The sequence below is a fragment of the Oncorhynchus mykiss genome, chromosome 12 (genome assembly GCF_013265735.2).
Source record: "Oncorhynchus mykiss isolate Arlee chromosome 12, USDA_OmykA_1.1, whole genome shotgun sequence".
NCBI lineage: Eukaryota > Metazoa > Chordata > Actinopteri > Salmoniformes > Salmonidae > Oncorhynchus > Oncorhynchus mykiss.
In genome coordinates, this window is record NC_048576.1 from 76,472,048 (window position 1) to 76,489,090 (window position 17,043).

Here is a 17,043-nt window from a genome sequence, read left to right on the forward strand (position 1 = left end):
TCCATACAGGCACTGGATATACCATAATATGTGTATTACTGGTGAATGAATGTACAATCAACAATCAATCTAAAAATTGCTTTCAGTTTCTTCATATAGGAAATCACTGTGGTTTGTTATAAAAAAAGCAAAACCTCTGATCAAAAGTCTGTCACAAAATGACGGATGTCGGTTTCTCTTCTTGTTCGATTAGTATCATATGGTTTTATCAACCAGTAGTTAGTTAGTGGTTTGAATATGATGTCGTGTGGGCATGCTGTAAAACTCGGACCTCTTGAGGTTGTCTGGTGGTACTGCACATTTAAAGGAGTGTTGTCTTTATACAGTGGGGTCCGAAATTATTGACACCCTTGATAAAGATGAGCAAAAATGACTGTATAAAATAAATAATTCAAATATTGAGCTATATTGTATGCAACAAAAAAAAAGGGACATTTTCATTCTCTATTTTCATGTCATCCTACAAATGTAAACGCCTGGAGTTTGCTAAACAGCATTGGCACTTGTATTGGAGTCAGTGCTATGGTCAGATGACATGAAAATAGAGCTCTTTGTAAAATAGGGTGGTGGATCTTGAATGTTATGGTGCTATTTTGCTTCCACTGGTCCTGGGGCCCTTGCTGAGGTCAACGTCATCATGAACTTTACCCAGTACATAGACGTTTTAGCCAAAAACTGGTTGCCTCTGCCAGGAGGTTGAAACTTGGCAGCAAGTGGATCTTCCAGCAAGACAATAACCCCAAGCACACATCAACATCCACAAAGAAATGGTTAATTGGCTACAAAATCAACATTTTGGAATGGTCCTCTCATTCTCAAGACTTGAAATCCATAGAAACCCTGTAATTTGAAAAGAAGAGGGCAATCTTTATTTTTTTATCCATTATTTTACCAGGTAAGTTGACTGAGAACACGTTCTCATTTGCAGCAACAACCTGGGGAATAGTTACAGGGGAGAGGAGGGGGATGAATGAGCCAATTGTTAACTGTGGATTATTAGGTGACCGTGATGGTTTGAGGGCCAGATTGGGAATTTAGCCTGGACACCAAGGTTAACACCCCTACTCTTACGATAAGTGCCATGGGATCTTTAATGACCTCAGAGAGTCAGGACACCCGTTTAACGTCCCATCCGAAAGACGGCACCCTACACAGGGCAGTGCCCTGGGGCATTGGGATATTTTATTTTTAGACAAGAGGAAAGACTGCCTGCTACTGGCCCTCCAACACCATTTCCAGCAGCATCTGGTCTCTCATCCAGGAACTGACCAGGACCAACCCTGCTTAGCATCAGAAGCAAGCCAGCAGTGGTATGCAGGGTGGTATGCTGCTGGCAATCTATAAGCACAGATGAAGGATATCAAGGATCTGGAAGGATTATGTATGGAGGAATGGTCTAAGATCCCTCCCAATATGTTTTTCCAACTCATTAAAAAATGCCTCATTGCCATTATCCTAGCAAGGTGATGTATTGAAAGGTACTGAAAACAGGGATGTCAATAGTTTTGACCCCTATCTTTTTGAGAAAAAAAGTATTACTTGTTAAACAAAATCTCTTTCTCTGAAGAATTGTATTAGTAGTGGTGTAAAGTACTTAAGTAAAAATACTTTAAAGTACTACTTAAGTAGTTGTTTTGGGTATCTGTACTTTACTTTACTATTTACATTTTTGACAACTTTTACTACATTCCTAAGGAAAATAATGTACTTTTTACTCCATACATTTTCCCTGACATCCTAAAGTACTTGTTACATTTCAAATGCTTAGCAGGACAGGAAAATTGTCCAATTCACACACTTATCAGGAGAACCACCCTGGTCATCCCTACTGCATCTGATCTGGCAGACTCACTAAACACACATGCTATGTTTGTAAATTATGTCTGAGTGTTGGAGTGTGCCCCTAGCTATCCATAAAAAAAACAAATCTAAATAGTGCCGTGTGGTTTGCTTCATAATATAAGGAATGTGAAATTATTCATACTTTACTTTTGATACTTAGGTATATTTTTTAGCAATTACATGTACTTTTGATACTTAAGTATATTTAAAACCAAATACTTTTGTATTTGTAGTATTTTACTGGATATCTTTCACTTTTACTTTAGTCATTTTCTATTAAGATATCTCTACTTGTACTCAAGTATTACGATTAGGTACGTTTTCCACCACTGTGTATTAGTATAAAATAATACAATTTCAAAATTTTTGGAGCATACAATTTAACTCAGTAATATAATTATTTAATTTCTACATTTTTGGAGCATACAATTTAACTCAGTAATATAATTATTTAATTTCCACATTTTTGGAGCATACAATTTAACTCAGTAATATAATTATTTAATTTCTACATTTTTGGAGCATACCATTTAACTCAGTAAAATAATTATTTAATTTCCACATTTTTGGAGCATACAATTTAACTCAGTAAAATAATTATTAATTTCATCTTCATCAAGGGTGTACATTTCGGCCCCCACTGTAGGTGTGGGAATTATTAGAGACATGTACATATCTTAAGTTAAGTATAAAAGGTGTCACACTATTTTTTCATGGGGTTTAAAAAAATCAAAAAATCATTTAAAGCATGACCTCACCAAAAAATATGATGAAGCATAAATGTAGAATGTTTTTTCGAATGTTTAGAATATATGCAACAATTATTTGAGAATTCAGGGTGTGTGTATGTGTGTGTGTGTGTGTGTGTGTGTCTGTTCAAGGTGCCAGTGTACATTTGCTGTTGCTTGTGGGTGTATGATACATGATTCCTCAACCAATCACAACTCAAGATATTGTGAGGGTCATAACTATAAACTGAGTGTGTGTTCATGTACTGGTGAGAGAGACAAGCAAGACAGAACAGTCTAAATCTCATACTTGTTGATCGTCCAGATCGTGAACCAACAGCAAAGAGAAAGATTGGCCATCCGTGTCCTCTGTGCTCTGGCATGTGTGTGCCACTCTATTGGAGGTAAGCGCAGAGATAGAGCGACAGCGTTAGTCAAGGTTTTGCACCTGTGCAAAATGTGGAACTCTTTTTAGGATTTCAGCATAAATGGAATAAGGAAAATAATCAAATAAATAATTAAACTTCATATAAATGTTAAAGAATAAATAAAACATGTAAACAATTTATAATGTTGTAGTTGTGTTTTCAGATCGAGATGATTAATCATGTACAATAGTGTTTCCTGTCTACATAAACTCCTCTACCCCAACTGCCTCAAAGCCTGCTAGTGGGAAAAGAGTGGGTAAGAAACACCACTAGGATAATTAGTACCAGAATGGCAGGGGTCTGATTGTGTGTACTGTAATGTTGATGACCAGTCGTAGATGCACTGAACATGGTTATTCTAAGTGCAGTGGGATTACACTTGTTTATATTTCTCTCGTTTTAAAAAGTGAATATGTTCTATGACCTTACAGGTGTGTTTGTTAAGAAGGACCTGGCCTCCACTTTGGTGCGACAGAAGAGAGTCGGCACTGCCCTTGCAGACTTGTCCCTGACTCAGCTGGAGAGGTACAGTACTGTTCTGTTGTCCCCTGTCTGTCATCTGTTAGCCTGGCACACAAGGTTGTTTTTCTACAAGGTGTCATAAGTTGTGTGAAGTTGACTGGATGTAATTTGGGTGGTGGACCATTCTTAATAAACACTGGAAACTATTGAGTGTAAAAAACCCAACAGTGTTGCCGTTCTTGACACAGACCGGTGTGCCTGGCACTTACTACCGTACCCTGTTCAAAGGCACTTAAATCCCTTGTCTTGCCCATTCAGTCTCTGAATTTCACACATACACAATCCATGTCTCAATTGTCTCAAGGCTTACAAATCCCTCTTTAACCTGTATCCTCCTCTTCATCTACACTGACTGAAGTGGCTTTAACAAGTGACATCAATAAGGGATCATAGCTCTCACCTGGATTCACCTGGTCAGTCTATATCATGGAAAGAGCAGGTGTTCTTAATGTTTTGTTCACTCAGTGTATGTGTTTTGATGTTAATCGATGTTTGTATGGGAACAAGCATCATTTCCACTTCATTTAAGATTCATTTAAGATGAAATGTGCACAAATATTCAGGGAATTTCCTGTTGTTATGGAGTGAAATGTTAATTATATACGGTAAGCCTATTTCTTCACACTGGATAATATCTAGATTTTCATCTATGTTGTTTTTTTCCCCCCTTTCTTCTTTCACCTCTTCCTCTTATTTTATGTAAACTGCCCAACCCCTTCATTCCCAGTCTGAGGGAGGTGTGTGAGCTTAACTACTGGTGTGAGAACCTGATGGACACAGCTGGGATCATTGCTGCCTACACCGAATTATATGGACCAATCCCATACTAGATGTCAACCCACTCCACAAACCAACTTCCATTCTGCAAGGCTTTTTGGAGAGAAGTAGGTGTAATGTTCTGAGGGTGAAACATCTGAATAAATCTAAACAAATGAAGTATAAATTGATACGGTGTTAGAGGGAGAGCGAGAGAGAAAGAGAGAAAGAGGACAATGGGAAGTTATCAAGATAACTATTTGGTAATATTCTGTAGTGTAGCATGGTCAACAAAAATATCTAAACAATGTGTCTTTCATAAAATTATTTCATATTACATAACAATATTTTAACAATGTTATAACATGATACATTGTGTGAGATCTGTAATTTCCTTAAAGGGAACAAATGAGAAACAGATTAGGTTACACACTAATGGAGACCTGAAGAAATGACCTCTGTGGTATCAAAGGCTGGTAAAGACCTTGATACAACTATAGTGGAGCAACAATAGTGGAGCAAAAAGTTCCATTGGCTTGACATTACTGACTTTGTTTATTGAAATATTGAAAGAGCAAAGTTGCATGTACAGATCTTCAGCACCTTCATGAATATAAAACATCTATGACAGCTGAAAACATTTAGACTACATTGCATTTTATATTGCATGAACAAACATATCTATCTACCTGTTCAATTGCATAAATGTTCCCAATGCTGGGGCATTTAACTTGGTCATCACTGCCAATGTTCGCATTCACAGTTGAAGTCGGAAGTTTACAAACACTTTGTTTGGCGTCAATAAAACTTGTAGTTTATAGCTTTGGCAAGTCGGTTAGGACATCTACTTTGTGCATGACACAAGTCATTTTTCCAACAATTGTTTACAGACAGATTATTTCACTTATATTTCACTGTATCACAATTCCAGTTGGTCAGAAGTTTACATACACTAAGTTGACTGTGCCTTTAAACAGCTTGGACAATTCCAGAAAATGATGTCATGGCATTAGAAGCTTCTGATAGGCTAATTGACATCATTGGAGTCAATTGGAGGTGTACCTGTGGATGTATTTCAATGCTTACCTTCAAACTCAGTGCCTCTTTGCTTGACATCATGGGAAAATCTAAAGAAATCAGCCAAGACCTCAGAAAACAAATGGTAGACCTCCAGAAGCCTTGGGAGAAATGTCCAAACTCCTGAACGTACCACGTTCATCTGTACAAACAATAGTACACAAGTATATACACCATGGGACCACGCAGCCGTCATACCGCTCAGGAAGGAGACGCGTTCTGTTTCCTAGAGATGAACGTACTTTGGTGCGAAAAGTGCAAATCAATCCCAGAACAACAGCAAAGGACCTTGTGAAGATGCTGGAGGAAACAGTTACAAAAGTATCTATATCCACAGTAAAACAAGTCCTATATCAACATAGCCTGAAATGTCCCTCAGCAAGGTAGAAGCCACTGCTCCAAAACCGGCATAAAAAATCCAGACTACGGTTTGCAACTGCACATGGGGACAAAGATCATACTTTTTGGAGAAATGTCCTCAGGTCTGATAAAACTAAAATAAAACTGTTTGGCCATAAAGACCATTGTTTTGTTTGGAGGAAAAAGGGGGAGGCTTGCAAGCCAAATAACACCATCTCAACCCTTAAGCACGGAGGTGGCAGCATCATGTTGTGGGGGTGCTTTGCTACAGGAGGGACTGGTGCACTTCACAAAATAGATGGCATCATGACGAAGGAAAATTATGTGGATATATTGAAGCAACATCACAAGACATCAGTCAGGAAGTTAAAGCTTGGTCGCAAATAGGACTTCCAAGTGGACAATGACCCCAAGCATACTTCCAAAGTTGTGGCAAAATGGCTTAAGGACAACAAAGTCAAGGTATTGGAGTGGCCATCCCAAAGCCCTGACCTCAATCGTATAGAAAATGTGTGGGCAGAACTGAAAAAGCGTGTGTGAACAAGGAGGTCTACAAACCTGACTCAGTCACACCAGCTCTGTCAGGAGGAATGGGCCAAAATTCACCCAACTTATTGTGGGAAGCTTGTGGAAGGCTACCCAAAACGTTTGACCCAAGTTAAACAATGTAAAGGCAATGCTACCAAATACTAATTGAGCGTATGTAAACTTCTGACCCACTGGGAATGTGATTAAAGAAATAAAAGCTGAAATAAATCATTCTCTCTACCATTATTCTGACATTTCACATTCTTAAAATAAAGTGGTGATCCTAACTGACCTAAAACAGGGCATTTTTACTACGATTAAATGTCAGGAATTGTGAAAAACTAAGTTTAAATGTATTTGACTAAGGTGTATGTAAACGTCCAACTTCAACTGTATGTAAGGTCATCTTGCCTTAATATTAGTTTAACCTGGCCATTCTACCCACAAAATAATGTATAATAAAATGCAAAAGGCACTCACTCACCTGCAAGAGAACTTGGTTGAAGCGTAGGCTATTCGTAACAGTAGCAGTAGCAAAGGTAGCAGGTTCACCACAAAACTGCAGACATGAAGCAAAGACTTTGAGTGCAAAACTGCAGTCTACTAGGTCAGCCACTGGGGGGGTTGAGCGTATTTAGTTTGACCTTCTTTTTTGGTGTTTCCGGTTTATCTCACACGAGACTTCCGCCCTAGCTCGCGGCAATCAAAACATGGTGGACGGCATCAATTAGCCAGAAGCGTTTATGTCAGGGTGATCTAAAAGGGTATCACATACATTAGTTTGATACAGGCAACGGCATTTATAGTTGACAATTCACCCGATTGGAAAGTAAGAGAGGGGAAAGGCGCACTGCCCACAGTTTTCACGTGGATAAAGGTAGAGTCAATTCAAGTTAGCTTTTTCGTTACCTGTTCATCGAGCTAGTTGACTGGCTAATTTAGCTAGCTAACGTTATGCTGATGTGAAACCTGCAGACTTTGGTGATATAGCTACCGTTGGTTACAAAATGTGCTAGCTAGCTAACTATTTAACATTTCAGCAAATTAATATTGGCGAGTATTTGCATTATCTATGGCTAGCTAACATTAGAACTGGTACAGCTTTGCTAGCTAATTTACCTAACGTTAGTTGTTAGTTTGGACTAGTTAACGTATACTTCTGACTAGCTGCTATTCAAACGATAATTGTTTTGTGACATTGTGCTGGGAGACGAACTTGTATGTACAAGTATGTTTCCCAGCACAATGTCAAAAGGCAATTGATTATTGGTTTAATCGCAGCAAGAGAGTGAAAGTTATTTATAAAAAGGACCTCTCTGAAATGAAAATGGATGGTCCTCCCTAGAGCAAAATATATTTTACCTAAACCCTCCCTGAACGCAAAAAACGAGTGACCCTCCCCTATACCTAAAATAATAATTAAAACAAAGTGGATAGCAGAGAACATGTCTACCGTTTACCCTCACTTATTGGACAGACCAGAGCCTTAAATATGAATATTTGTTTAATACCGTACCATTTTCCAAAAAGAATGAACATATGCCTGTTTGTTCATCTCATCATATTAATCCAATGCCAAATAAATGTATTGTTTGCAATGAAACTGCCCCTGTTTGCAAATAATAAAATCTGAGACCTCATTAGGAATCTGAGCATGGTGCTTTCCAAAGTTAGGCCTAATTTATCACCCCAGGCAGAGTAGACCGACGCAGAAAAATGGCAGCTTTAACTGCTCGCTACTCTTCTTCTGTAGCTCAACCCAACGAGAGAAGGTCACAAGCGTTTACCCAAAAGCTGTCTGGGTTTAAACATTATACATTGTACACACTTATATTGTATAGAAAGTGAATAACTTAATCAATTGGTAGTGACAGAATACGATTACTTCCCAAGCAAAGGACATTTTTTGTCTTTATGCTAGAAACAATGATATCCCCATATGCATCGGAATCATGTCTTTCCTGGATATTTTACAGCTTGTTTCTAGCATAAAGCATCACGGACCAAAGCGCTGTTATAGATCACTTTATATAATCAGATCTGTTTTTTCTTTTTTGCAATTTTCTTTAATAAAAAGCAGGCCTATGGCATACCATCTCATACCCCATCAATTTGAGTCTTGGTTTTAACTTAGCCTCCTTGTCAGTGAAGTGCTGTTATTTAAAGAGTGGATGGTGGAATTAACCAACAAATCTATTGACATAGCAGCCTATAGCCTAAGTTAGTCTGCCAACCAGGTGGGCCTACCTCTTATTTTTTTTAATAGGCTCCAACACAAAGCCCTCTTGTTAGTAGACTGTTGAAATGAATTATGCCTATTTGAATTTGCCTGCTTTCAGCACCATGAGCTGTCCATTTCCGATTGATTGCTTCATTTCAGCACCACAATGTAAGTTACTCGAATCTGGCTTATTGTGAGGTCAATAACTCTGATAAATAGGCCTACATCATGGGCAAGAACCCCATATAGTAGTAGCAAGCTATAAAGTTGACCTCCAGCCTTCCTTTTCATCTTTGCGCTCTCCTTCTCAAACTTAACTGAAGATAGGCTATAGCAGTGTTTCCCAACCCTGGTCCTCTAATACTCCCAACAGTACATTGTTTCGTTGTGGCCCTTGACAAACACACATCATTGAGGGCTTGATGATTAGTTGACAAGTTGAATCGGGTATGCTTGTCCAGGGTTACAATAGAAATGTGTACTATTGGAGGTACTCAAGGACCAGGGTTGGGAAACACTGTTCATGCGCAAGAGTGCATTTTTTGGGGGGAAGAAGCCCAAAAACTCTCCCTCTGAACTGCCACTGTAGGTCTACACAGCGCAGCCATTGGTTAGGAATCACACAAAAAAAGTTTTTGTTCAGCAAGAGCAGAGCAGGCTGGGGCTCATGGTTGGAATATACATTGCAGTGTGTAATACAGCCTAGATTTATTTACACCATCCCAGCAGCTATCTTAGAAGTATAACTTATAGATTTTCTCCAGATTGCAATAAGTTGATACTGTATCTTCCCTGGCAGGGTGAAGGAGACGCACCATCACCATGGGGCGACGTTCGACCTCCTCCACCAAGAGTGGGAAGTTCATGAACCCCACCGACCAGGCTAGTAAGTAACGTCATACCCTTTCCGTCGTCATGTGACCGCTCACATCATACGTTCACCTCACCTTGAGCATGACCACATGCTCTATGAACAATAGTAAAGGCATCAATGTAGAAGAGCTGTAAGGTAACAGGTTCTACATCAAACTTAATGCGGTGCCTTTTCCTCTTCAGGGAAGGAGGCCAGGAAACGGGAGCTGAAGAAGGTAAGACCTTGGCTGACAAGTTGAATGTCAATGACAGGTTGACTTTGTAGTCTGTCTATAAATCTCACTGTGTTCTTCTTTGCTGCGCCACAGAACAAGAAGCAGAGGATGATGGTGAGAACAGCTGTACTGAAGATGAAGGACCCCAGACAGATCATCAAAGACATGGAGAAGCTGGATGAAATGGGTGAGCCATTGCAAACAGGTTTTAAACAAGGTTGTGCGTTTTGTTATTTGTCTTCCAAAAATATCTTGCTTATCATTTTCTTTTCTCCTGTTCACATCCATTCTCTATCTGTTTTTTCCTGTGCCAGAGTTCAACCCTGTGCAGCAGCCACTGCTGAATGAGAAGGTGCTGAGGGACAAGAGGAAGAAGCTACGGGAGACGTTTGAGCGCATCGTACGTTTGTACGAAAGAGAGAACCCCGACACTTACAAAGAGCTACGCAAACTGGAGCTGGACTATGAGAGCAATCGTGGCAAGCTGTCACTCTACTTCGACTCAGTCAAGGTGTGTATGCTATGCTGATGAACATGTATGAATTGCACAGATAAACCGAGCAGTGCTGAGATCATGTCATCATTTTTGCTGTTCACTACTCACACTTTCTCTTCCTCGCTCTGTCAACTAGAATGCTGAACTGGTGGAGGTGGATAGCATCCCACTCCCAGAGATGCCCCACGCCCCCTCCAGCATCCTGATCCAGGACATCCCCCTGCCTGGGGCCCAGCCTCCCTCCATCCTGAAGAAGGGCTCCTCGTTTAGGTGGGCACTCCCCTGAATTTACAGTGCTGTCAGTATCATTCCTATGGACCATACCACAACCCTACCAGCTGCTCTGTAAACACTCTCTCACTCTCTCTTTCTCTCTCAGTAAGGGGATCAGTGCCTCCATGTCTGCAGCGGTGGCAGGCGTCCCTCGGTTACCCCCTGGTAGGAAACCCCCGGGTCCCCCACCTGGCCCCCCACCGTCTCAGGTCCTGGCAATGTACGCCTCACGCAGGGCCCAGTTCGCAGCAGACGCAGGTACTGCACACACACCTCACTACTGCTTGTTTGCACATGGGATCGGGAGGAATAAATATGCTTCATTCTACTTTCTCATCCAAATCCACCTTTCTCTGCCTACAACCAGATCCGTCCAACCAGGCCTCTGACATGGAGAAAGCCATGGACACTATGCTGATGGGAGGAGAGAGGGACAGTGGGAGCGAGAGCGATGGAGACGATGGGGAGGAAGACGACAGCGACTCTGAAGAGGACAGTGAAGGAGAGAGGGATGACGGAGGCGAGGTTGACAAGAGGATGATGGAGGACGATAGAGAGAAGGGCAGAGAGGAGGACAGAGGGGACAGACATGCAGGTGAGAGGCAGAGCCTTGTCCGCATATGTGCTTTCTTGATCACCCCAAGTGTGTTGGGTTCGGTCTTCAAGTCTGTGCACTACTTGGTGTTGTAGTTTAAAGAATGATAACACAGATATGGCGTTTTACACAAGGTTGTGTGATATGTTTTGCAGGACGCAGTGTGCGGTTTGCAGACATCCCCCTCTCAGCACCCAGGGAGAAGAGCAAGAAGAAGAGGATTGTGAAGAAGAAAAAGGCCATCACTCCTCTGCAGGCTATGATGCTTAGGATGGCAGGTAATGTATCTCCTTCAGTCTTCACACAACACCACTACCACACTTCAGCAGGACTTGATGATGCAGATGAATGATTGGATTGTTGACACTATTTTGGAGAATGATGTAATTTAGAGGTTTGAATGGAGGATGATTTCTCCATGGGAACTAGGTTATAATTTCTTCCTTCATCCCTTTTTCACTCATCCCCTTTATTATTTGTCTACAGGGCAGTCCATCCCTGAAGACGAAGAGGAGGAAGAGGAAGTTGAGGAGGAGTATACTGACTCTGACGACTCCGACATCGAGGATAGGGGACCACCAGGCGACAACCAATCTCATCTTATACCCAATCAGCGCATGCCACCACCCTCTGGACCAATGGGAGGACAGCAACCACCTCTACACATGCAGGGTCCACCAGGAACAGGGCCTCCACCGTTGGGACCACCCCCAGCTCCTCCAATGAGGCCTCCTGGTCCGCCCTCTGGCCTGCCTCCCGGCCCTCCTCCAGGTTAGTTGGTTTTATGTGTAGTAATGATTGGAGTACAGTGTCATCTTGTATGACGTTGCTTCATTACTATCAAATTACTAAAACAAAGCACTATGATGTGATATGTCATATGATATGTCTTGTTTGTCATCCTAAGGTGCTCCCCCGTTTTTGAGGCCGCCTGGTATGCTAGGTGGTCCAAGGGGACCGATGCCCCGGCTACTGCCCCCAGGCCCCCCTCCAGGTCGTCCCCCTGGCCCTCCCCCAGGCCCCCCTCCAGGTCTCCCTCCTGGTCCTCCACCCCGGGGACCCCCACCCAGACTGCCTCCCCCAGCTCCCCCAGGTATGTGTGGATGTATTTTTGTGCCTTTTATTGGAATTTCGCGACTTTATCCCTTCTCCTTAAACACGGAATATTGTCAAAACATACATTTTTTAAACATAACTACAGTTATGCAGTAGTACCCAAAGTTAACAGTAATAAAAATATATGTCAACATGGCACATACCTCAAGCTAAAATGAATGTAAAATGTTTTTTGGGCAGCAAAGCATGGGAATAAAGCAGGATTTCCCCCCACTCTAATCTCCTCTCTTCTCCCTTTCTGTAGGCATCCCCCCTCCACCACGATCTGGCCCCCCACGCCAACTCGCCCCTCCCCTTTCTCTTTTCCCCCCGCCGCTTAACTCCAACGTCCTCAGTGCTCCCCCCAGCATCGTCCACCGCCAGAAACCCGGCTCCAACCCGGATGGCTCCCAGAGCAACCCCAATGCCTCCATGCTGCCCCCTCCCTCAATGCCTATGTCCATGCGCCCAGGGATGCAGATGCCCCCTCCCCCGGGGACAAGTGCCCTGCCGTCGGGCGCAAACCCCACCAGCCACCACCATGCACCAACCATCGAGAAGCGGGCCAACATCACCTCTATCTCAGCCGGAGGCAGCAATCTGGCAACAGGCCAGGGGAGTGGCGGAGCCACCATCTCAGCCAAACCCCAGATCATCAACCCCAAGACAGAGGTCACCCGCTTCGTGCCCACGGCGCTGAGGGTGCGCAGAGATAAAGGGGCCGGGAGCGGAGGAGGGCCTATGGAAAAGAGAGGAAGAAGAGATGAAAGGGTGGGAGGCCAGAAGCAGCAGTCGATGGCTGCCCCCATGGGGTCGGCCAACCCTACTCAGATGGGCCCAGTCTCTCAGCCCAACATGAAGACCAAAGACCAGATGTATGAGGCCTTCATGAGGGAGATGGAAGGACTCCTCTGAGATTGACAAGGGCTGCGGGGTGAAAAGGGTGGGTGTGTTGAGAAAGAATGAACAGTAGGGGCCATGAAGAAAGTGTTAGTGATACCATCAAGCAGATGCTGTTCAGAAACACATTGGTTCCTCTAAATGAAGCAGAAAGGCTTTGTTTTTCACAATGAGACTAGAATCTCCTCCCTACCAACTTACTGTACATGGCTATGATAATTTGGCTCAATCTTTGTGAAAAAGCTAGTGTTTTTTTATGACTGTCAAATGTTTATTTTATTGTTGAACTGAGAAACGTGATGGATTTCAAAGAAAGAAAGGGGGTGTTTGTAGGAAAATCCAAATTAGTGTGCATATGCTTGTCTGAAATGGTTAGACCTGCAACTAAATAAATACTTAAACTCAATTAACTATTTTCAGTCCAATCTTTTTTTTTTAAGTATCTTTTCATAAGTCAGACTAGAAATTAATAAACCACCATGATGAACAGGCTCGTTCAGCACGATGCAACGTTTTGGAACATTCAGATGGAAGAACTAGGCTAAGGAATCACATCAGCTCTATTCATGGCATTTCTATCTGCAACGTTTGACAACTGAATGTGGTCTAAACATTGCAATTAATTTGAACGATTTATGAATTCAACGGGGAACATCAAGTCCCAGAAATCCTAGCATGAAATCTTATCCATTTCCGTACATGCGCACTTTAGCGTAGACGGCACGTTGGCAAACAAGCATGGCGGACGACTCGAAGAAAATTGTTGGGATAAAAACAGATGACGCAAAGGATGGAGATTCGAGTAATGATGATAACAGTAACGTTAATATCGCTGAAAATGATGAACAATTGAAGACCTTCAAGGATCTGGTGAGTAACGTTAGCTAGCTAAATTGAAATGGTGTATAAGCTTGCCGGCTTGGAAGCGAGCTAACCTTAGTTAAAACAGCACATCAACAAACCAACCTACCGCTGATAAGTTAGCAAGTTAACTGTCTTTCAACCACCAACATACAGTTCAGCATCCTACTGATGATAGCTAGGTACAGCTTTGAGATGATGTGATGTCATTGACAGACATTTAAAAATGGGGCGCGCATTCAGCCATGCGATGTGTGTAGATGTGTAACATAAACTCCATATTTTGTATATTCTGTATATTATATGTTTACATATTTCTGCAATGGCATGCATCTGTTTAATATAGGGTGTAACTGAAGTGCTGTGCGAAGCTTGTGAACAGTTGGGATGGAAGACTCCTACAAAGATCCAGGTCGAGGCCATACCTGTAGCCTTACAAGGTGAGTTCAGTTGGATGGAAGGGGGTGAATGTTCTTGTTTGTGCCATGTATAAAATGGTTGGTAAAGACCTGTCCTCTCGGGGGAAGGTCTCATGTCTGTTTGTACACTCACAATGCACTTTCTTCTCTCCTCTCTCAGGAAAGGATGTAATTGGCTTGGCAGAGACTGGCTCAGGGAAGACAGGTGCGTTTGCTCTGCCCATCCTGCAGTCACTCCTCGCTTCCGCTCAGAGGCTGCATACACTCATACTCACCCCCACCAGAGAGCTGGCTTTCCAGATAGCAGAACAGTTTGAGGCCCTGGGCTCCAGCATCGGAGTCAAGACCGGTACGTGGGCATTGGAAGGAGTAGAAACATATATGTGAAGGAACTCAAGTGTCATGTGACTGTTGTTTTAACTCGTCTTTTTTTCTGTTTCAGCTGTTATCGTTGGAGGAATTGACATGATGTCCCAATCCCTGGTCCTGGCCAAGAAACCTCACATTGTCATTGGTGAGAAAATAACTTAATCCAACCTACCCCTTTCAGTTGCATAATATGGTACCATCTTTTAAGTGCATTTCTGGTTGATACTAACTGTGTATTCACCGTGCATGTCATAACAGCCACCCCCGGGCGGTTGATAGACCACTTAGAGAACACCAAAGGCTTCTCGCTGCGAGCGCTGAAGTTCCTGGTGATGGATGAGGCAGACCGGATCCTCAACATGGACTTTGAGACTGAGGTGGACAAGATCCTAAAGGTTATTCCCAGAGACAGACGCACGTTTCTCTTTTCTGCCACCATGACCAAAAAGGTAACCACGTAATAGCCCCTTTTATCTATTCCTTTTAGCTTTTCATTTGAGACTTGTCAGAGTATCCCTAACACCTGGCCTGTCACACTAACCCTTCTATGTCTTCTATATTTACCAAGGTCGCCAAGCTGCAGAGAGCAGCTCTGAAGGATCCAGTTAAATGTGCCGTTAACACCAAATACTCAACAGTAGAAAAACTTCAGCAGTACTATGTCTTCATACCCTCCAAATACAAGGTACTTGAAGTTTGATGTTCTAATGGTATCAAGGTCATTTGTCTCTGAGAAGTCAGAAGCTGTGTATGGTTAGTGTTGGATTGTAAGTTAACTGGCTGTGTCTCCAGGATTGTTACCTGGTGTCCATCATCAACGAGCTGGCTGGGAACTCCTTCATGATCTTCTGCAGTACGTGTAACAATGCCCAGCGTGTGGCACTGCTGCTCAGGAACTTGGGCATCACTGCCATCCCCCTGCATGGGCAGATGAGTCAGGTACCCCCCCTTATCCAAACACACTACTGTCTACCACCATACTCCACATATCATACTAACACTTCCAAATGTTTTACACATCAGAGAAATCTGCATGTAAGAAAGTATAAATGTCTTTCTCTGTTGGTCAGAACAAACGTCTGGGGTCGCTGAACAAGTTCAAGTCTAAGTCTCGCTCTGTGTTGCTGGCGACGGACGTGGCATCAAGAGGACTGGACATTCCACATGTAGACTGTGTTATTAACTACGACATCCCAACCCACTCAAAGGTATCAATCTTGCTTGTGTGGATGTTTCTCCCCGGTCTGTGCAGTCTCTTCAATGTTATCACAAATTATGACCCAACTGAGCTAGTTTAGTGGTGTTTAATTGTGTGTGTGTGCGCTCAGGACTACATCCACAGAGTGGGGCGTACCGCCAGAGCAGGACGGTCTGGAAAATCCATCACATTTGTCACACAGTAAGGGCCACCTTTATGCTCGATCTCAACCAATCCTATTGAAATTGGTGACTTCGTCCAAATATTTTCCTCTGATTGACATATTAACCTCTCAGGTATGATGTGGAGCTGTTCCAGCGAATCGAAACTCTGATTGGCAAGAAGCTGCCTGCCTTCCCCACGCAGGAGGAGGAAGTGATGATGCTGGTGGAGAGAGTGAGCGAGGCACAGCGATTCGCCAGAATTGTGAGTCTCAATCAGTGTCTTTTCAGCAGTGTCGTCATCCATTGTAAGAGCTCTAAAGTCAGTCACGATAACCTCTTTCCCTCTCAGGAAATGAAGGAACAAGGAGAAAAGAGGAAGCGGCCCAGAGGAGAAGAGGGGGATGACACAGAGCAGTCCAGCGGTGTGAGGAAGAAAGTAAGAGGCGGCGCTGGTGGTGGCGGAGGGGGGGGGAGAGGAGGTGGCAGAGGGGGAGGAGGAGGAAAAAACCGTGGCGGAGCAGCATGGAGAGGTGGACGTTAAAGGTGTCAGTAGAATAACACAATACTGTACATATTGTCAGAAAGCATGTCATTTTCTCCTTGATATAAAACATCTGATTATTAACAGGTGCCTCTACAACCACCACATCACCGAGACAGGCTATTTAATTACCAATGACTTGTTCAATTTACTAATCAATCTTTCCATTTGTAATAAAATGTTTATGTAAAATCAAGACCATTTTCAGTGAGTTGTATTCACAATTTGATAATAAAGCTTGTTCAACATGAATGGAATCCTGATATTATAATATAACATTGTGAATTTTTATTAAATATTTCATTCAATATTTTGAATGTATATTTGCAATGCAGGTGACATAAACAGGGAAAAAATAGACAATGACCTATATTTCCAGGAAGATAATGGTACAAAGAAGCCCCACCACTTTGGACACAAGATGGGGGTGTCGCATATCATGCATGATATCTAACCAGTTACTGTGGCAGTTTATTGTAACATTTGTACCATGTCAAATATCTCTCCATGCGATACCTAACGAACATACAAAATGAACATTGCATCAACAGCGTGTTAATGACTGAAGGAACAAAGACGTGC

General features: G+C 42.6%; 4 protein-coding genes across 5 annotated transcripts in view; 3 read left to right on the plus strand and 1 right to left on the minus strand.

The window, feature by feature from the left end:
- LOC110538323 (retinal cone rhodopsin-sensitive cGMP 3',5'-cyclic phosphodiesterase subunit gamma) overlaps positions 1–6,892 on the minus strand; it is a 50,384-nt gene extending 43,492 nt beyond the window's left edge. The window contains exon 1 of the mRNA XM_036938508.1: positions 6,726–6,892. The gene's annotated coding sequence lies outside the window, so the exon portion shown is untranslated. The remainder of the gene's footprint in view (positions 1–6,725) is intronic.
- On the plus strand, positions 2,765–4,392 carry LOC118937824 (osteocalcin-like). Its single transcript, XM_036939526.1, has 5 exons — positions 2,765–2,797; positions 2,896–2,974; positions 3,207–3,254; positions 3,430–3,523; positions 4,248–4,392. The coding sequence occupies exons 1-5, from the start codon at positions 2,765–2,767 to the stop codon at positions 4,348–4,350; spliced, it is 357 nt and encodes a 118-aa protein (XP_036795421.1). The 3' UTR covers positions 4,351–4,392.
- Positions 6,888–13,315, plus strand: LOC110538318 (WW domain-binding protein 11). 2 transcript variants are annotated; one of them, XM_021625056.2, is made up of 12 exons: positions 6,888–7,133; positions 9,262–9,348; positions 9,519–9,550; positions 9,644–9,737; positions 9,865–10,061; positions 10,183–10,316; positions 10,426–10,577; positions 10,687–10,914; positions 11,070–11,192; positions 11,401–11,685; positions 11,822–12,007; positions 12,275–13,315. In XM_021625056.2, exons 2-12 carry the CDS (start codon positions 9,285–9,287, stop codon positions 12,922–12,924), a joined length of 2,145 nt encoding a protein of 714 aa, XP_021480731.2. In that variant the 5' UTR covers positions 6,888–7,133; positions 9,262–9,284; the 3' UTR covers positions 12,925–13,315. The 2 variants fall into 2 exon arrangements, with proteins under 2 accessions (XP_021480731.2, XP_021480730.2); XM_021625055.2 differs by having other exon boundaries at positions 6,889–7,118.
- Positions 13,316–13,596: 281 nt separating this feature from the next.
- Positions 13,597–16,718, plus strand: LOC110538319 (probable ATP-dependent RNA helicase DDX47). The gene is made up of 11 exons (XM_021625057.2): positions 13,597–13,779; positions 14,117–14,210; positions 14,350–14,538; positions 14,632–14,703; positions 14,817–15,007; positions 15,127–15,243; positions 15,351–15,497; positions 15,629–15,766; positions 15,887–15,957; positions 16,053–16,182; positions 16,270–16,718. Exons 1-11 carry the CDS (start codon positions 13,648–13,650, stop codon positions 16,459–16,461), a joined length of 1,473 nt encoding a protein of 490 aa, XP_021480732.1. The 5' UTR covers positions 13,597–13,647; the 3' UTR covers positions 16,462–16,718.
- Positions 16,719–17,043: the final 325 nt, after the last annotated feature.